A 21225-nucleotide genomic window follows, 5' to 3' on the forward strand; every position below is an offset into this window, starting at 1 on the left:
TGTATGTTTGAGTAAGCAGTTTCTTATTCGCTACTGATCTCAGTTGCTTGAAAATGTAAATTAGCTTTCTAACTCTATTGCAAACATTGGTGATCTGGTCTTTCCAACACAATGTATCATCCAGAAGAACACCCAAGTATCGTATACATGAAGCTCTTGTGAGTACTTTACAATTACATTTGCTCAAATACCTCCTATTACATGGAAATGTGTGAAGTTTTATAGATAAACTTGTGGATGGGCCGTAGGTCTTTGTCTTTGTGAAACATAGGTATTTCGTTTTAGAGATATTAAGTGTAAGCAAATTATCTTCAAGCCAGGCTGTGACATTTTGCAGGCCTTTCTCAGCGTTACTGTGGGCTTCTTCCCAATTGTGACCGCGAAATAACAATACAGTGTCGTCGGCAAACATCTGTATGTCTGTATCGGTAGAAATTACTTCAGGGAGACTATTAATATAGATTAAGAAGAGGGTAGGTCCTAACGTGCTGCCTTGTGGAATACCAAATCTACATGATGAGGCATCACTTATATCGTTTTTAACCCTCACGTACTGCTCTCTGCAAGACAGATAACTCTGAAACCATTGATGAACATGACCGCGAACACCTAAGCTTTCCAACTTTGATAATAGTATCGGGATAGAAATTGTATCAAAAGCTTTTTTAAAGTCAAGAAATACACCAATAACTTTGTCCCCTTTATCGAGGTATTCATATACTAATGTCGTTAATCTCAATATAGCTTCTTCCGTGGATTTTCCTTTCCGAAATCCATATTGAGAATTTGTTAGTAATTTATTCTTTTCTAGAAAACTTGTTAGGCGATAATTTACTAGTCTTTCCAGAACCTTCGATAGAGTTGGAAGTAACGAAACAGGTCTGTAGTTGGTCACATCTTTTTTGTCCTCTGATTTATAAATAGGCGACACGATGGCTTTTTTAAAAATGTCAGGAAATTGGCCTTGTTCTAAACTCAAATTACACAAGTATTCCAATGGACCAATTAGTAATTCTTTTGCTTCTTTAATAAGCCTACTTGATATACCATCAAGCCCAGGAGCACTAGAAGCCTTTAATTCATTGATAATTTTACCAATTTCGTAGGAATCTGTAGGTACAAAAGACATTGAATGAATCATAGAAGTTGACGATTTAATTTGATTCGCGAGATCGTTTTCAGTCTTATGTAATATTTTTAATATCTCTTCAGCTAAACTCCCACCGACAGTTGTGAAAAAATTATTAATTTTGTTTAAAGACTCTTTAGTATTACTACCAATCGTAAGAAGCTCCGTGGGTAAGTCATTCTTCACTTTCATATTACATACATCCTTTATAATATTCCATGTTTTCTTAATATCTTTCTCATTGTGTTGTAATTGCATTTGATAGTATTTTTGTTGTAAAGATTTGATTATTTTATTACAAGTGTTTCTATACTTTATATATGCGCTTATTGTTTCAATGTCGCTAGGTCTTAACTTGGCTTTTTTATGCAATTTGTCTCTCTTACGGATTGATCTTACTACTCCTGTTGTTATCCATGGTTTAAGAGGCGCCTTCTTTTTAGACAAATACTTAACCGTAGTGCACTCCTTAATAATTCCACTGATATTGTTTACAAGACACTCAGCACAATGATTAACGTCACGCAAAGAAAAATACTGGGTCCAGTCTATTAAACTAATCTTTTCCAATGCTAATGGGTAATCTAGTACTTGTATTGAAAGATCGGTTTTCAATCTTGCGATCTTGTTGTTTCTTATTTGTAGTAAAATAGGACTATGATCTGTTAAGGGTGGAAACACCATAGTTTGCCATTCATCAGTCGTTTTAACCATAAAGTGGTCAAGACAATTGTTTAATCTTGTCGGACATGTTACACCCAATTCCAGACCATGAGAAGCTAAAATACACAAGTATTCGTTTAAATGAGGGCTTTGAATGTCGTTACAGATAGTATTAATATTTATATCACCTGTAAAAATTACGTGCTGCTGTTTTATTTCTTTAAGAATTGTATCCAATCGTTCTAAGTACGGTCGTGGATTTGTATAACAAGGTGGTCGATATGAACAGACAATGGAGTATTTATCAATGTTAAGAATCAAGCAATTACCATCCACCATTTCAGGTTCGGCGGAAACAGCTTCTAATGATTTCTTAACATATACTACCACTCCATCATTCTGATTCAAATATTTATTAGTATAATACACATTGTAGTCGATTAAGTTTGGTGGAGGAACACCTTCTTTTGACCAGCACTCAGTAAGAACAATGACCTCCATTTGTATGGGAAGCGTTGTAAGAAAAGCCGTCAATAGATCGAAGTTATGATGTATACTTCGTATGTTTATAGTAATTACATTAAAGAAATTAGAACCATTCCGTAAAAGTTGTTTGTTCTTGTATATTTCGTCAACTTGGATGCAATTCACTGAAACTGCATCCAGATCGGATATTATAGTGTTAAACGAGTCGAATTTTTCTAGATGTAGTACATTAGTTTCATATTATCATAACCAATTTTTTTTTTTCGATGCTTAATCCTCAATACAAAAAGCTGAAGTTGATCATATTTTAAGAAACACTTTATTAAAGGATTTATACATTCAAATGCTTGACTTTTTTGTGAGCGGTGTTGGATGTGAAGTAGTGTTTTGTATGTGTGGTGATTTATGTATGTAAGTTTGTTGTGATTACGTTTAATATCTACCCAATGCCATAATATCCCATGAAATATACATATCTTTGAATATATCATAAAAACTACGTTAAGTACTAAACTTATAATGCTATTACTAAGAACAAATAGTCATTTTTCACTTAGTTTTTGAAGATCGCCTTCGCAGTCGATTCGAAACTGTTTGGACCCCTCAGATTTTCTTAAATATATACGCCCATAGGAAATCCAACAATAAGTATAATTATATTCCTTGGCAAACTCTCTGCATTTGTAAAATAGCTTCCTAGCACTTGATGTTAGCGTTTCTGTTATATATACTGGTGTTTTAGTATCGTCAATTTTAAGATTCGATGTGTTTAATTTATTATTTAAATTTTTTCTATTAAAAGTTTTTGTAGCTGAGATAAATTTATCTTTAGTTATTTTGCTGGTGAAATCGACAATAATAGGTTTGTAGCTATCAGTCTTAGTATTTATTCTGTAGATATCTCTAATACCCTGTTCATGCATCTCAATTTTTAATAGTGTCCCGATATTCTGCACTATATTTATAAGGTCACCCGTAGTCTCAGACTTTTTTTGTTTGGGTATGTTTCGAATCTCAACTGAAGAACTTTTCACATGTCTCTCCAATGATTCCATTTTAATTTCAAGGTCATAAATGTGCTTCAGTTTTTCTTGATTTTCTTTTTGTAGAACAGAGATAGATTGCATCACATCATCATATTTGTCACTAACAAATTTTACACTTGAATGCAAATCTTTATATTCGCTACGAAGTTCATTAATGTTCGTGAGTATAGCCTCAATCTTATTATCCTGAGATTCTTTCCAGTTGTTTAAACTACTAAGTAATTCTGCCTTAAAAGCCTGTAATTCATCTCTCATGTCTTGATCATGTTTCCGTTTATTCCCGCGTGTAGTAATGTTGGTAGGGAAATCACGAATATTATTGTCATCTCTGCACGTAGAAATGTTGGGTGCTGAACCGCCATGCGGTAAAATTTCCAGGGGTTCCAAAGTAGACCCAGTAGGAGGAGGGGTTCTTTTAAGAGGCATGGTTTGAAAAGTATGAAAATATCATTACAAAAAAATAGACATTTTACCGACATACCTAACTACCTAGATTTTTTATTTCACCTGTGGCGTGGCAGTAGGTATTTACCTATTAAATAATTATTTAATTTTACCTATATAATTTTGAAGCATGCTTCAAAATTATTATAAGAATCTTCTATCGATCTCTCTTATAAACCCGATAAAACAAATGAAAATAAAACCGTGAAATCCTGAATTATTTAGTTACTTACAAATAAAAAAATATTTAAAAAAATTCAAGGCCTTCAAATTTTCAGAAACAGGCTAAATTGAATGAGAACACAGGGGAGGCACCAACTTATAAATATGTACCACCAAAAGGCCGAATATTATTTATTAATTTAACGAATACTCGGCCCATCTCTAATATAAATATAACTACTAGGTAGGTACTATAAATAACATTTTAGAACGGACTGTGGATGAAGTAGAAGTCGGAGCCGTTTTTAGTTTCCGCCGGTTTCCTCATATCCTAGCATCGCGTCGCAACTGTAATCTTGTTTGGATCTTACAAAATCAAAATCTTGTTTACAATGCATATATAATTCGTAAAAAAAATTATAATACTTAAAAAAAAAAAATTATAAAAATTATAATAATTAAACTAATTGGTAACAGTACTGAGAAGGTCCGCATTTTTATATGTATTATGTTTCGCCATATAATTCGTCGAAGATGTAATAGGTACTTAGGTATATCCAGTTGATAAAAAAATCTTGTTTTGCCACAAATAAACTCGTGTTTTAGTACCTATATATGATATTAACGTGATAATTACGTGCTGCCTATCTGTTTTGTATTAATAGGTAGGTATGCGGTATGCTGAATGTCATTAACTTGAAATTATCGAGGTCGCTGCTTTATCTCATACATAATATTATAATATGTATTTATTTTCGACTTCAAATTATTTCGATGGGTTTCCTTCATTATTATTTTTTCCAATAAAGATTTACTTCACTTCTCTGTTCCTGAAATGTATTTGTTCGCTATTTATTAAAAATAGCATGATTTACTTTATACCTATTGTACCTAGTTATATCATGTGTTTAAAAAAAATACTTTTTTAATTACATGCATAGTTAAGTACTTACCTAGCCATTTGCATCATAAAATGATAAGTCTACAAATGGGCACACCTGTCTAGATAGAGCCTTAGATTCACTCTCGCCTTGAATAAATCCAGATTATAGGCACAGTCATGGCACAGTCCTTCGCAGTTCAACTATAACAGAGGGATGTTAGCAGCCAATGTTCAGTGGTGCTATACTGCTATAGGGTGGCCGGTGGAATGACATTATGTACCTAGTTCCGTCGCAAGTTATTTTAGGTCTATACAATGTGTATATTATGACATAACATTGTCTCTATGATATTATGGTCTATTTTCTAGCTTGTGTAGCACGGTCAATTTTGATCGAATTTTGATCAAATTTGATGATTGAATGATCATTGATATTTTACCTAGGTTTATTAATTGCTTTTTTACGAAATGTAACAGTCAATCGTGCGCATAATTGTTGTTCGCAATTCACTCCCATGATAAAATGAACGTCCATCTTATCATTATTTTAAAATCATATTCTTAATTAGTATATAATAAATAAGTAATACATAAATATTAAAAATCCGGATTCACATACTCTCGTTTTTAATTGATGCATGTTAAAATATGTATGTACTAGCTGTTGCCCGCGACTTCGTCCGCGATTACGTCGTTTTTCGTCATTCGTCGTTTAAAAAAATACGTGACACTTTATTTTTGAATGTTCTTAATTGTCTCTTATAAAATTTAACTAAATTAAAATTGAACACTGATAAGAAAATCTTAAAATCGGAGGAAATCGAAAATCTGAGGAAAACATGAATGAATGTGATTTAAATTCTACATTACTTAGTATTTCAAATAATAATCTAAATTAAATGTAGATTAACAGTTTGAGCGCACCGTTATAGAATATATTGTACCGTTATAGTGTATTAAATTACGTTAGTTTACATAGTAACAAAACAAAAACACGATGACTTTCTTTCGCGCTCGGTACCACAAACTAAGCATGTTAATGGTACGTGGCCCGCGTCACTTGACCCCCCGCGAGTTCCCCTCCGTTGCTATGCGAAAATACATTCGTCGCCCTGCTGTAGAAAAAATTGTAATACTGTGGCCTGGGCGTTATAACACGCCCAGGAAGTTCCTGAGTGTCGATAGACGTCCGTCTATCGGCATTTATAACAATTTTATATTAATATCACCATTCACCATCTTGAGGAAAAGCTTCTAATGTCGATTTAAAACTGCATACATACGAATTAACCTGATGAAACATGTTCTAAAATTGTCCTTACTCCACTTTAAAGCATTACAAAAAACATACTACGTTAATATCGCCTATACAGAAGATGATCTGTAATCAATTGTGAGGTTATAAGCAAACCCACTTTTATATTTGTCGGACCCCACCACCGAATTCGTAGATTGATCTTCTATGTTTACCTCTAATCTAAGTCATTAAGACTATGTCGAAATCTGTCTGCAGTAAGAGGGGCCTTTCGCTATTCGTCCGTTTCCAGAGACCGAATAGTTTCAATTCTTAATCTTTCATTAAACAAACTTATTAATCGTTTTTGTCTCAATTAATTGTAATATTCGCGTCCTTACTCTAGTCATTGCTTATGCTCATGTTCATCTTCAAGAGATCGAATAATATTATGGTGCACCCTATCATTTGTCAAACGGTCTTCATATTGAGTAAAAGTTTCAGATTCTCGAGATAAAATATGACGGCCGTGATCAGCTGTGAGACATTATACCCTCTCAGTGAAGGTTTCGGTCTCACGGGATAGTACATGCCGTTCGCGATCAGCTGTGAGCCGCAATTCTCGTTGTGAAGCGGTTTCAGGTTCTCGGCATAACACAATATGTTGTTTTCGGCCTATAGTAAGCCTCTTACCTCTAACGATTCTTGAGAACTCTTATTTCTCATTTTCTTAGCTTTGCGCGATTTTCGAGACAAAGATTTTTTAGGTGGCACTGATGCATGAAAATAAAAATTGAGTTGAAACGGACTGAGAGTGTTATAGACAAATATAATCAGAAAGCTTCGAACTCCTAAGCTATCGGAAGTTACACGTGTTATTGTGAGTCAACCATAAAAGATATACATTTATGATGTCGGGAGATATTTTTTATATAATAAGGAGAACATTTCTTTCATACAATATGATTTCTGTGTAGCTTTAACTCTACTTTTACTGCTCTGCTCAGGAATATGTAAAATAATTGTACCAAGTTTCGTTTAAATCCGTCGAGTAGTTTTTGTTTCTATAACGGTTATACGGACAGACAGACGGACAAAAATTTTACTGTTTGCTTCGTTGGCATCAGTGTCGATCCCTAATCACCCCGTGATAGTTATTTAGGAAATATATTTCATGTACAGATTTAATATAAGTATTTATATAAGTATTTAGATTCCAATTTCCATGTAAATTCGACTATACAATAACTAACAGACAACGCAGGTTACTCTCGTTTCCGTAAGTTGAGGCGGCTACATATTCGGTCCTCATAACATCACTTTTAGTGAACGAAACGACAGCGCGGTTTAATTCGATGCCAATACCATCAGAAAAAAGGAAATATTTTTAATTGTGAAAAAATATTATGATTTACACTATTAACACTATTTTAATATAAAATATATGGCTGTGAGTGTGTAAAAATAAATCCAGCTAGTTTCACATCACACTTATGTTTATAATTAGCTATACGACATGAAAATATACATATTAATTACCAAGCAATAATCATACAGGTAAATACTGAACAAAAGTATTAACAGTCAAAGTTTATTTTTACTAACATTTAACAACATGTAAATGATGAAGAAATAATAATTATCAACGAACTAACCTTTTCTATAATACTTAACACAGCACATTTTTTAAATTATCTTGCTCTGCTAAAAAATTTGAGGGTTTTGTTGGAACTTTAATGTGTCAAAACTATGATATATCTAAACTACGATACAACTTGCATGCGGAAATGCTCATTACAATCTGTGAATTTAAAGAATAACTAACAACATACTAATCAATTTTATTGAGCTGATGAATATCTTTTGCCTGGAAAATCACCGCCGCCTAATAAATATACTGTGTTTTCTTATAAAATCGTAACATAATTTCTTTTATCTACTAAATTTTAATAAATAAGTTCTCTTTGTTATTTTCATCTAAAAATGAGCTTGAGCTTATATTAGGCAAAAGTATACATTAAAATTTCAGGACCGCACCTTAAATGGGGCGCTTGGAAAATATGCCTACGGGTTATTAATAGAGAAATGATACACAACAAAGTTATGTTGGTTCCATTTTATTTATAAAATATAATGAAAATGGGCAAATATAAAACATATTATGTAAAATGATTAAAAATAAATAAATGAAGCAACTACGATTCAAAGAAAACATCTTTTTCAGTGTGAAAATGCTCTATGCAATCCTGGATGATGAGTATATCATGTACTCTCATCCCAGTACGGTCGATAGCCATAACGATAAATATTATAATCAGATAACAGCAAAGTCAGAATAAAAATCATAACTTGTACAGTTGTGAGTGCAAAATTTATGTTTCATTTGGCAATAACATTTTTTTCGGTACTAAAACGTAGTACTTTGATATGTGGTTGGCTGCCCCTTCTCTCCTTCCTGAAAAATATCCTCCAAAATTACCCGAGATACTTCCAATGATTGAACCATACGTTGGACATTAGCTTCAGTCAAAAATTGACGAAGCGGATGATTACTAATTTCCACTTAATCCTCGCTGCCACTATCTTCATCATCAAATCATCAATTTTCAAGTGGTGTTGTAAAATTGTCAGCAGAAATCGTCTTCCAAAGGCGATATAATTTTATGAACATTGAATCTGTAAATAAAAAATCAAAAGTTAACTGTAAATCTATAAAAAAAGCTACTTACAAATAAAATTTTATCAACAAACTACTGTTCCCAACGCACCTCAAAATCTTGTAAAAGTCAAAAAGAATTCATCATTTTATTATTTCATTCTAAAAGTGTAATATAAAACCTTTATAAAACCAATAAAAATGTTGTGTGGTTTTATGAAACCACGGTAAAAGTGAAACTTAGGCACAAAATTATCGTATTTGTACGATAATTATCGTACGGTTCGACCGTCACGCGACATGCGCTACACAGACCAAAAAGTTTGAGACGATGTAATAAAAGTTTCACTTTAAAAAACATGAATTGCTATCATTATAAATAATAAATACCTATAAAAGTAACAACTTACCTTTTGTGGGAACGCATGGTGAAAATTCACAAAACACAAAGATTGAATTTGATATTTTTGGTTTTATGACATTCAAATGCTTTATAAATATAAATTTATAAATAATAAATTTAGGTCGAAAAAGGCCCGAATTGCTTCGAGAAAAGGATGGTACGGCCGTGCCGCTTTTTTTTTGCGCGACTTGGCGGGGGCACTGCCGTGCCCCCAGATAAAGAATAGAAACATTCGATCACGAAATTATGTGGGTTCGAGTCCCGCCTCGTGATCGAATTTTTTCTATTCTTTATAAATTTATAAAACACGAAGATTTTAAAAATGTAACCAATTAACACAATCAATATTAGATTAATTGTAATATTGCTCTGAGATTGTAATGGTGTCTAGTTTGACTTAAAATAATAAACATCTACCCTCACTTTTAAAAATGTAGTATATTCACACGAAATATAAGCGCACCTTATAGGGAAGGGAAGATATGGGTTAAAGAGTTAAATAAATAACATGATTATATTTAAATTATGAATTTTCAACAGTATTTTCAGTAGTGTTAACATGTAAATTGATTTGATTTTTACGAAATCTCATAGATGGCGCTGTTTCAGATTTGTCTTTATACTACTAAATTCATTAAACTGTTTCTCTGCCCAAATTACGTAAATGACATAGTTTTTATTTTGTAAAGCTAGATAATAGCATGGCTTACTCGAAACCAACATTTAAACATGAGTCTTTAGATTGTACGCTGTCGTAGTACACGGAATATGTAAGAAAAATAAAGGCTCACAGCTCCTCCCCCGAAGGTAATATCATGATAATATGTTTAAACTATCCTCACCCGACCTCTTAGGAATATTCATGCAAAATTTGAAGTAAATCTATGCAGTACTTTTCGAGATTAGCTCGGTCAAACATACAGACAAACAGACAAACAGACAAACAGACAAAAATTCTAAAAACTATATTTTTGGCTTCTATATCGATTATAGATCATGGATTATGTATTCTTTTAAAAAAATATTCGATGTACAGTTTTGACTTTCCTACGATTTTATTATATGTATAGATTGGTATTGAATTCGCAAACCGGCCGTACCGGTTCTCCGACGTCATAGCGGTCATGTTTATTATGTTCCTCCTGACTTGCTGGTGTGCGCGTGTTGTGTGCGGCGACGCACCGACCGCGCCGCACGCGGCCGCGCGCACACCGCGCGCCGCGGCGCACAGCCGCCCGCGCCGTACAGCACATCGAAGGGGTCTCACGACTTTACAAAATAACCTAACGGACTTATGGGAAAAGTAAATTCTCAAATAATAATTATAAATAAAGTAGGTACCTAAGTACATAATTTGCATAATATGTATAATGTCAAATTATTTTGGAGTGTAGATAACTTAGGCAACGCTAGAATATCATCCACTTAATTAAACCGTGTTTCGCAGCTGAGAACTGAATTCAAGTTTCAACTGATAATTTTATCGTATGAAATATGTATTAAGTACTAAGTACTAAGCAGATTTTAAATACGCGTTGACAACGCCACCTAGCGGCCTAACTTCGTTATACTACAATCATAGCGTTAAAGCAAAGAATACTTAATAGTAGCTAATGCGTTAAAGTATACTAGCTTTTCGCCCACGTTTTAAAAATAACTGGCATAGTTCCCGTTCCCGTGGTATTTCCGGGATAAAACATCCTATGTGTTTACATAAGATACCCTCTATTATATGCGAGCTAAATTTCATTGTAATCGGTTCAGTAGTAGGTATTTGCGTGAAAGAGTAACAAACATACACACACACACATATCCATCCTCACAAACTTTCGCATTTATAATACATATTAGTAGGAAGTAGGATAGGATATTCTATGATCTTATTACAATCGAAGGACCGAGGACGCCCTACTTATTGAGAGCCATGAATTAAGAGAAGATAAAAAGTAGCAAATGTTTCGAATCACATTGTATCAACCTTGTATCAACACTTTTTAATGTCGCAGAATCTAACGGCGTTATATACGTTAAAAGCGGGACGTACAGGAAAAAATAAAAATACCAATTATTTTATTCAAAACATAATTTTCATTAACAAAAAAAATAATACTTTAATAACTATAACACTATTAACGTTCTCAAAATGAACTCCCTAGATTCCAGTTCGAACGCAACGCCTTGAGCTATTCTACGTAGGCGCGATGGTGTCTGCGGCGGGTGGGGACGGCGCGGTGAAGTCGAGCACAAGCTTGCCGCGCGCGTGGCCGCGCTGCACGCGCTCGAGCGCGCGCGCCGCGTCCCACCACCCGTACACCTGCTCCACCTGCACCTTGAACTGACCACCACCGTGACACTAGTTATTAGTTGATGCGGGCGGGTGGGGCGGGTGCGCGGTGAAGTCGAGCACGAGCTTGCCGCGCGCGTGGCCGCGCTGCACGCGCTCGAGCGCGCGCGCCGCGTCCCACCACCCGTACACCTGCTCCACCTGCACCTTGAACTGACCACCACCGTGACACTAGTTATTAGTTGATGCGGGCGGGTGGGGCGGGTGCGCGGTGAAGTCGAGCACGAGCTTGCCGCGCGCGTGGCCGCGCTGCACGCGCTCGAGCGCGCGCGCCGCGTCCCACCACCCGTACACCTGCTCCACCTGCACCTTGAACTGACCACCACCGTGACACTAGTTATTAGTTGATGCGGGCGGGTGGGGCGGGTGCGCGGTGAAGTCGAGCACGAGCTTGCCGCGCGCGTGGCCGCGCTGCACGCGCTCGAGCGCGCGCGCCGCGTCCCACCACCCGTACACCTGCTCCACCTGCACCTTGAACTGACCACCACCGTGACACTAGTTATTTCATATTACTTGAGGTTTCATATTCAATCTAGAAAGCTGGGATCCGGTTTTTCCCACGTAGACGAGGAAAAAATTCCCATGGGAATAAAATCTTTATCGCGGTAAAGAAATACGTCATAACGTCGATGACTTTCTAACTACCTCTACTAAGACCACCTTAGACACAAAAATCGTATAATGAAATCGCGCTTTTGCGACGTGAAAAGACAACAAATGGACAAACAACCATGCTTCTCATTAATTATCTATATTTTTAGTACATATAAGAATACGGAAAGTAGTAATAGTGTAAGGGAAGGTATATAATTACGCGAGTCACTCCAATTTGATGCGTGGCGCCTTTATGCTAATAGCATTCATGTTGTGTGGTCATAGTTAGTTTTAGAACTTTGTTATATTAAATCATGTATGACTGTTGTGTTCTTATAAAAATAAAAATAAAAAATAAAAATAAAAGCATTCTAGTAAACGGGTGAAGCCGCCGCGTGGGTACCTATCTGTGAAACTATGACACCTTGGCCACGGACACCGGCGGCGCGACCGACGGCGCGACGTGCGGCGCGGCAATTCGCGCGGCGCGGTAAGCACGCCACGGGCAGTTGCGTTCGCCGCCGCGACCAGTGTAGACGAGGAGACGAGATGGCTTTATCAAAGTTAGCTCGACGTTGTTTGGAGAGTAGCAGCTTTTTTGCTCAAGATTTAATGTTTGGAAGATATAGTGGAGTACACGAATTAAATGGAAATCGTGTTACAGACGGAGAATTCCACCAAAAATATGAAAAATATAGGCATGATGAAAAATTAAGTTGCGGGGTGGCTAGACTTCCAAATAGCTGGTCTAGCTAGAATTTCTGCAATAAAAGCTTCCGTCTCCATTTTCGCGAAAAAAAAACAAACTACATATTTTAAATTAAGTTCGCTCCGGGAGTAGTCGCCGCGTCTGCCGCTCGACTCCGTGGCCTGCGCCGTAATAACTTACAACTTACAAGTTACAAGTTACAACTTACAATAGATTGGGGTTCAGGCCCCCTTACTAGGTATAACCTGTATTAAGGGGACCTGTTCCTTCCCTAGGATTGATTGCAAGGGTGCATGAATTAAAAAAAGAGAGACACATAACTCATACATTTGTTTCGATCGCTAGTCGTGCCGCGCGATTCGCTCGGGGAAATTCGCCGGTCGTCTCGCTGGTCGCCGCTGCGCGTGGCATGCCCAGTACATTTCCATACATTTGATTCATTCGCAAGACGCGCCGCCAGTCGCGCCGCGCGAATTTTCGCTATAGCGAATTGTCCGTGGCCAGCACGTATAGCTCGGTATAGCCTTTTGATTAATTTTATCGGCGTCCAGTATTTACCTTCCCCCGTTCCGCGAGGCGCCTCAGCATCTCGATGTCATCGGCGCGCGGCACGAAGTAGGCCCAGCGCACGTGCGGCGGGCAGGGCGCGGCGTGCGGTGTGTGCGTGCGCGCCGCCGCCAGCGCCTGCCCCGCCAGCGCGGCCAGCGCGCCGGCCGCGCCCGCCGCCAGCCCGCGCGCGTCCGTCAGCGCCAGCAGCGGCGTGCTCAGCGTCACGTAGCGCGCGAACCGCCAGCGCCGCGCGCCCGCCTCCCACCCGCCTGCGCCGCAGCAGTCCAGTATCACGTCGTACCTGCGACGCGCGCGCCTCGTTTAGTTGCGGACTCGATAAATAGTTAATTCAATTATTGTTGAAACTTGAAATCTGTCGTGTATAATAAACATTTCGTTTGCCACCCGGTTTTATGTATGATTTTATGAGTCGTTTTAATTTCAAAAAGCAAAATCGACAGGCTTACGGTCCGGCGTCATCGAGCTGCCGGTCGTAGTCGGGCGCGTGTCGGTCCAGCGTCGCGGCGGCGCCGAGCGCGTCGGCCAGCGGCGCCAGCTCGGCCGCGCAGCCCACCGCCACGTGCGCGCCCGAGTGCGCCAGCAGCTGCAGCGCGGCCTGCCCCACGCCGCCCAGCCCCAGCAGCAGCGCGCGCGCGCCGCGCCCCGCGCCCCGCGCCCCCACCCGCACGCCCGCCGCCCGCAGCGCGCTGCACGCCGTCAGCGCCGCGTACAGCGCGCCGCCCGCCTGCCACTCGTCCAGCGACTGCGGCGCCCGCCCCGCCTGCGCGCCCTCGTTATCGTTATTATTACTCGTTACGATAATAGTATTGTCCGTTTATATTCAAAATGTCATCGAGAGTCTGAACTTTTTGAAATTGATCTTTACAGATAAGTTGCTCAAAATATACAAATATGTAGTTACAATAAAATATGTATAGGAAAAATAATAAATACAGTTAAAAAATATATGTGCGTGTACACACGTAAGAAGTGAAACTTCTTTATGACCTTTTTTTTTTTAAAATACAAAATGTGTGCGTGTTGGTACTAGTGTACACAGTACACACGTACACGTAAGAAGTGAAACTTCTTTATGACCTTATTTTTCAAAAAATAATTTACTTTAAGCAACTTTACAGAAATACGTCGAATCACGCGTGGTAGGGATAAGAAAAAGATGGCGCGTAACGGAAAAATGTCACGCGTAACGAAAAAATGTTACACTAAATTTTTTTCTACGAGAAAGAAGTTTCACTTCAAAAAAACTCTTAACCCATTGAGCCCCGAACGGCCCGATCAGGCCACGAGTCACGACACAATAAATTTTCTATTGTGTCTGTGATTCCAGGGCCTGATGGATTAAACTCATGAAATTAATGTACCGAGACCGATCCTTGATACAAAGTTTACAAACTTTGAATTCAATCAAAATTCAATGTATGTGTAAAGTGGGTCAAAATCCAGTCTAATAGGAATCAGTTACATACTGAAGCTACAGCTTCAGGTGAAGCTAATTAAAGCGTGTTTAACATACGCTCAAGTCTCAACGCGATAGCTATAAGCATACAATTCTGTATCGGGTTTTATTTTTTCTTGACAAGCAATCGTTCAGAGACCTTTAACACATTTGCTTCTTTATTATGCGCATCATATTAAATTCAGAGAGCAGCGGAATCGGAGGCACGCACCCAGCGGTCCTTGACGAGCACGTAGTCGGCGAGCGCGCCGGGGCGGTGCGGCGGCAGCACGCCCCACACGCGCGCGCCCGGCCGCAGGCGCGCCGCCGGCCCCGCGCGCTCCACGCGCCCGCAGAAGTCGCGCCCCGGCACCAGCGGCAGCTCGCCCAGCTCCGCCGCGCCCGCCGCGCTCTCCGCGCGCCGCAGCGCGTTCAGCACGCGCGACCCGTACCCACCTGCTCCCGCGCAATATATTTATATGTTCCCGAGCCGCATTCCAAGCGCACACACAGTGAAAGCATATTATGGACGGCAGACGAACCCGGATATAAATTCAAGTACTTCTATACCGCATGTGTTATTGTGATGTATAACTTAAATTTCTGTAAAATTTTATCGGAGTCCTTCTAGTAGTTTTTAAGTGAAAGAGTAACAGACATCGATCCATCCCATGCTTACAAACTTTGGTGTTCATAATATTAGCAGGATAGTAGAATGAGTTTGAGTGGCCAGCCAAACTCACACATAAGGCAAAAAGTAGACATACCGAGCATAGCCACATCAAGTGGATTTAGAGATGCAGCATGCACTTTAACGAGCACATCATCAGTGCTCCTCAGAGCTGGCACACGAGCGCTGTCCAGTCGCAGCTCTGCCAGGCCGCCATAGCTGTGCACTCGCCACGCCCGCATTCTGCTAGCCACACTTTTCACTTGGCTTTCTAACATTCTTCTTACTGTAATAACGTTATCAAAATTAAATCATTAAAGCAATTTTGTGAAAAAATAAATATTGTGTTAAAAAGTTGAAAGCATATCCATTTCCATTCTGTATAAATAAAATATGTTATTTCTTTCTTTCATTCTAGTTTTTTTTTACAGTAACAATCATTTACAATATAAGTGAAATTTCAGCGTAGTTTAAGTAGTGAAGTTAAAATATTCAATAACCTGTATCTGGTTTGAACTAGGGACTTTAAAAAAAAAAACAATCTGTGTTATAATCCCTACAAATAAAATAAATGTTTACGTCTTTCTAACCTTCTTCACACTTAAACTACTGAAATGGCATGAATTAAATTTGGTACATAAAGACAAGAAAGACAGTCAATCCTCAGGACATAGGATAGGAATAACCCCTAGATCCCAAAGATTAACCTCTGCACCGAAGAGGTTATGGCGATTTCTATAATTATATTTTGAATATTATGAAATCCTTTTTTATACTCACTGCTATAAGTAATGAAATATAAACTGCTCTGAGATTTCGACCATACAATTAAAATTAAAGTTTTGATGAGTGAAAAGAATATTTATAAATAACAGACTTTAACTCTTTTTTTGTACTCTCATAATATGTATAAGTCTATAATTCACATCATATAGAAAAATAAATTGTTAAGGCAATTATCATGTTCAATATTTCATTTATTTTAGTATGTATTGCTAGTAACGTTAGTAAGTATTCCAATTTAAAAAGAAAATTTTCCTTCACATTTCCTTCTTGACTACAGTTTTACTTTGGTTTTGAACTTTTGAGTTTTGACTTTTGAGTTTTGACTTCTGAGTTCTGACATTTACACAATCGGAAGTCGGTTCGGTACAAGAAGCTTATATCTTATACACTGGAGATTTCGGTATGAACATTTGACGTGTAACAAGAAAATTGTTGTGTTCTATCACTTTCACACCTAACTCGGTATTGCCACTGTTAATACGAAGTTTTCCCAAGGCTACTATGTATGCTGTAATATTCTGTGCAAAAGGTTAGTTTTTGTACATGAGTTTGTTGATAAATTGCCAACAACGTCATTCAGAAGCATTGTTGCATGAGACAATTATTATTTATGCTAAATAAAATAAGTATCTGAACCAATTATTAAAAAGCGATATTCCCTGATTATGGGTAGTTACCATAATAAAATTGTAGCAACTCTCACTTTGACAATATGACATAAGTGTCAAAAAAATTGCGTCGCTTCGAATATTTAAGTTAATATTGTTGCGTATTTAATAAATATTTTCCGAATATTAATAATGTATTGCATTGTGAAAAATTGCAGAAGTTTTTGGACACCAAATTCTGGCCTATAATTTCACAGGCAAGTGTATATTTACGTTATTTACAATATTCCTCAATACTCATGCATTTACCTGTTTAGAATCATTTTAATGGCAAAAATCGTCAAATTTATCATCATTTTACTAAGCAATCATGTTAAATAAGTTCTTTTCCTAATACTTTCATCATTTTTCAACAAGTTTTCAACAAACAAATTTAACAAGTAAGGTAACCATGATGATGGGTTTTTACGGATAGCGACGATAATATATTGCTAAACAATATTATGATGAACATTTAGAACACCATTTTAAAATATTTTATACTATCTAGTAATGAAACAACACACGACATCGGTATTGCACTCACATATTGTGGTTTGTTCTTTTTTACATTGAAATTTATACTTTTTAACCTAATATTTTTTTGTTTTACGTATTTCAGCTTTCCAAAAATGAAATAAAAAGAAATAAATGGCTGTCCATAGTGCCTATCAAGGGTAAAATTTATCAACATGCCAGAATATGCAGTTTGCATTTTAAGCCTGAGGATTACGGTCCAGAAAAAAAATACCTTTTGAAAAGTGCTATACCTTTTTATTTACCACATTCTTGTTACTGCGTCTCAATTGATAAAGTAATTTTAATTATTCCATCAGTCCCCGGAATCACAGACACAATAGATAATCTATTGTGTCGCGCCCTGATCGGGGCGCTCGGTGGTCAATGGGTTAAATTATAATTAACCACCATGAAACCATTAGTAACCGTAAGTACAGCTCCTGAAAGACATACGAATTTCTGAGAACTGTAATATCGTTACCACACATCAACACTAGCGATGCAACTCTCCCTTTGGAATATTGAAAAGTTTTAGACTGAAGCTTGAGTAACCAAAACGATGTTTTAATGTATGTAGCAATCATTTTAATTAAAAAATCGTAGTATTAGATCAAAAGTTATCAAGCGTTATTTAAAACTATCATTCTCTACCAATTAAAATGGTATGTACCTATAAAGATGATAATTATTCATGTAAGTTGACCAGTAATATTATAATATAAATACTGTTAAAAATATATGTCGTTATTATTTATAGACCATGATTTTTAGTTTTTTTTATTTCGAAAAATCCTGAATATACAAACCAGTGTGGTCACCCACAGAAAGAGACAAAAAACAACACTGACGTCATTCAAGGTTATATTTTCTTGTGACAAGTTAATGGTCATAAGTGCAATCTCCAGTGTATTAGATATAAGCTTCTTGGTTCGGTAATATTATTATGTCACCTGTCAAAAGTCAAATTCATTTCTCATCGGATGCCTTTCGGATGCTGACACTGACCTGTGTACTTAGATCATTAAGTAAGTTTAGTTACTTAATGATCTAAGCCTGTGTAGTATAAAATAAACACAAAATTATATTATACAAGTATGTACCTACTTGTATATAAGGGCTTATGCAGAAAGAAAGCTGGAAACTTATAAGCGCTTACCGGCGCTTGTCAGCGCTGGTAACCCGCGCAGGAAAATATATGAACACGCGCCGATAAGCGCTGAACGGCGCCGACAAGCTTCAATGAGTGCTGGTTAGCGCTGGGCGCTGCCATATAAAATTTGTCTTGGTCTGCTTTAACCTGCTTCCTTTGTGAACGAACGAACCAGCGCTGACATGCGCCGGTAAGCGCTTATAAGTTTCCAGCTTTCTTTCTGAATACGGCCTTAGACGTGTGTGCTTAATTCGTAAACAGAGATTGGTTTCTCTGTCTACGGCTTAATTTCTCCGAGTGTGTGCTGGTATGATCACTGTGTGAAGACTGTGTGTGACTGTGTGCCTATAATATATGTGTAATTATCACAGACTATACACTATACAGCTCTGCGGACGCGGGGCCTGAATATAGATGTCAATGTCACGTCAAATTTGAATATAGACATTTGATAGACTTGTGGATAGACATAAAGTAGGTAGTAAGTTGCTGTGGTAGTAAGTAGGTACCACTATAGTTAATAGTACATAGTACATACTAGTTACTACTTTTTTTGTTTTAAATATAACAGAACATACTGTGGAACATACGGCATACCTACCAGGCTACCAGAATCCCAAAACTACTTTCAATCAAAATGACAAGATACTGTATAAACTGAAAAACATATTATATTTTCTACTCGGTGCAGCTCCTACTTTTATAGTGAGCTTGCGTGTGTTTTACGCTAAGCATGAGAGATGAACACAGCCTTATCCAGGAGTAGAGTGAGCGCAGAGCAACTAGATCTGCTGCTGACGTTTATGGAAGAGCACCCCGATTTTGCGGCAGGCAAACAATCTATTTACTCTCGATTCAGTGCAAGTAAATTGTGGCGGCTTCTTGCTGAAAGACTTAACGCTGCCGCGGCAGATACCGGTGGAGCTCGCAAGTCACCCGATAAGTGGTGCCGGGTATGTGATTATTAATAAAAAAATCTAAAGTATACTTTGAACATAGAAATCTAAATAACAAGACACTAGAAGTCGTAAGCGCGCGTGACCTTGTCGCCACTCGGGTGACTTTCACACCACCAATGTGTTCGTCACTGTTCAGTTGCTCTGGAGACGTATGTGTGTAAACATGGTGTGTTTCAGCATTTCCCATTGCGGAAATTCTTCCACAAGTTGTAATTATACTAATAAAGGAATAATATTTCATCGGTAAATATTTTTTTTAGAAATAATGTCGTTTTTCCTTAAAATTATAGAATATTTACAAGTATTACGAGTGTCACCATAGTAATCGAAATAACAATGAATGACACAGTCGACCATTCTTATTATCACGTTTAACACAAATTTCAACCTTATTGGAGCAAAAAGAAACAAAACGTCTCATATACTTAGGGATGTTATTCTAAAATAAACTGTAAATTCGTGCGTTAGGATACATATTAAAAAGCTTAATTTAATATTTAAGTTAGTTTTCACTAAAATCAAGCTGTCCAATAAAAGGCATTGTTTACTTGTGTGTACTGTTTAGCTATCGGTTTAAATGTGTTGATTTTGGCGACAGCGGTTTTCATACGAATTATGACATTATAGCACTTCTATGTGTCTTGTTATTTAGATTTCTATGACTTTGAATAAGACCTACTGAACATTTCAGTGTGCTGAAATTTTATTCATATTTAATCCTGAAATCAATCTTTTTCAGTACTGGGCAGATGTAAAGTACAAAGCTAGAAAGAAGTCTGCTGCAGGAGGCGCTCTAGGGGATCTTTCGAGTGCTGAAGAGCGGCTACAGAACCTCCTTAATTGTAAAGCCGAATGTTTGTATCTTGAACCATTGTTATTATTTGCTTTATATTATAACATTTACTTGAGAGCTGGAAACTCGAAATGATTATCCTATGTTATCTCTCATCTAATAAGTGCTACACCTTCAAGCGGCAAACACAGCCTGCAATAATGTATACAAATAAAATGTTTACATATTTTAAAACTAATATTTTATAGGATTGAATATATTTAGATAGTTTTGAAAAATAAAATTTTAAATGGAAATAAGGACTAAGGATACTAGAAGTGATAATGCCAACCTGTGGGAGATGGCTGGCAATGTGTACAATACAGACAAAAAGTCTTATCATATTTCCTTTAGTATATCAGATCATTTTATAACATTTAATAATAATATAATTGTGGAAAAGAAAGTGGAATCATATATAAGAGGAGGGTTTTCAAAAACTTTATGGGTAACACTGAATCAGTCTTAAAACCTCCTGTTTAAGATTGTGAATTTTTATGTGATGCATTTATTTAACATTTTAACTATTAGACACTATTTATTCACAAAGTTTTATACAATTAAATTGTATTATTCAGAACATCTTTAGATAGTTAATGTAATCCATTGCAGCGAGTAGCGTAGGCGCCGGCGTCGGCGGCGGACAGTCGGACGAGGAGCGCAAGCCGTCGTTGGACGACGACATGTACTCGGAGGGGTCGGGCGCCGCGCCCGAGCCGCGCCTCGCCACCGAGGAGCTGCTCGCCGAGGCCGCCATGCGCACCGCGCTCGCCGCCGAGAAGCAGGCCGAGGCCGTCGCGCAGGCCGTGGAGCTGCTGCGCGACGTCGTGGCGCTGCTGCGCGAGCGCGCGCCGCCGCCCGCGCCCCCGCCCCCGCCGCCGCACGAGCACGCGCTCGCCATGCA

General features: G+C 37.7%; 1 protein-coding gene across 3 annotated transcripts; it reads right to left on the bottom strand.

Annotated features, from left to right (window-relative positions):
• Positions 1-11171: 11171 nt before the first annotated feature.
• Positions 11172-21223, bottom strand: LOC149484304 (NAD(P)H oxidoreductase RTN4IP1, mitochondrial). 3 transcript variants are annotated; one of them, XM_089701885.1, is made up of 6 exons: positions 21026-21223; positions 15526-15674; positions 14991-15214; positions 13770-14083; positions 13312-13603; positions 11172-11441 (listed from the first exon to the last, which is right to left on the bottom strand). In XM_089701885.1, the coding sequence occupies exons 1-6, from the start codon at positions 21220-21222 to the stop codon at positions 11295-11297; spliced, it is 1323 nt and encodes a 440-aa protein (XP_089558011.1). In that variant the 5' UTR covers position 21223; the 3' UTR covers positions 11172-11294. The 3 variants fall into 3 exon arrangements, with proteins under 3 accessions (XP_089558011.1, XP_089558010.1, XP_089558009.1); XM_089701884.1 differs by lacking the exon at positions 21026-21223 and adding an exon at positions 18485-18748 and having other exon boundaries at positions 11172-11927; positions 15526-15714; XM_089701883.1 differs by lacking the exon at positions 21026-21223 and adding an exon at positions 16209-16603 and having other exon boundaries at positions 11172-11927; positions 15526-15714.
• Positions 21224-21225: the final 2 nt, after the last annotated feature.

Source organism: Colias philodice, chromosome 12, assembly GCF_061535455.1.
Source record: "Colias philodice isolate Cphi_HAF_F1 chromosome 12, ilColPhil1 Martin Lab GWU primary, whole genome shotgun sequence".
NCBI classification, from domain to species: domain Eukaryota; kingdom Metazoa; phylum Arthropoda; class Insecta; order Lepidoptera; family Pieridae; genus Colias; species Colias philodice.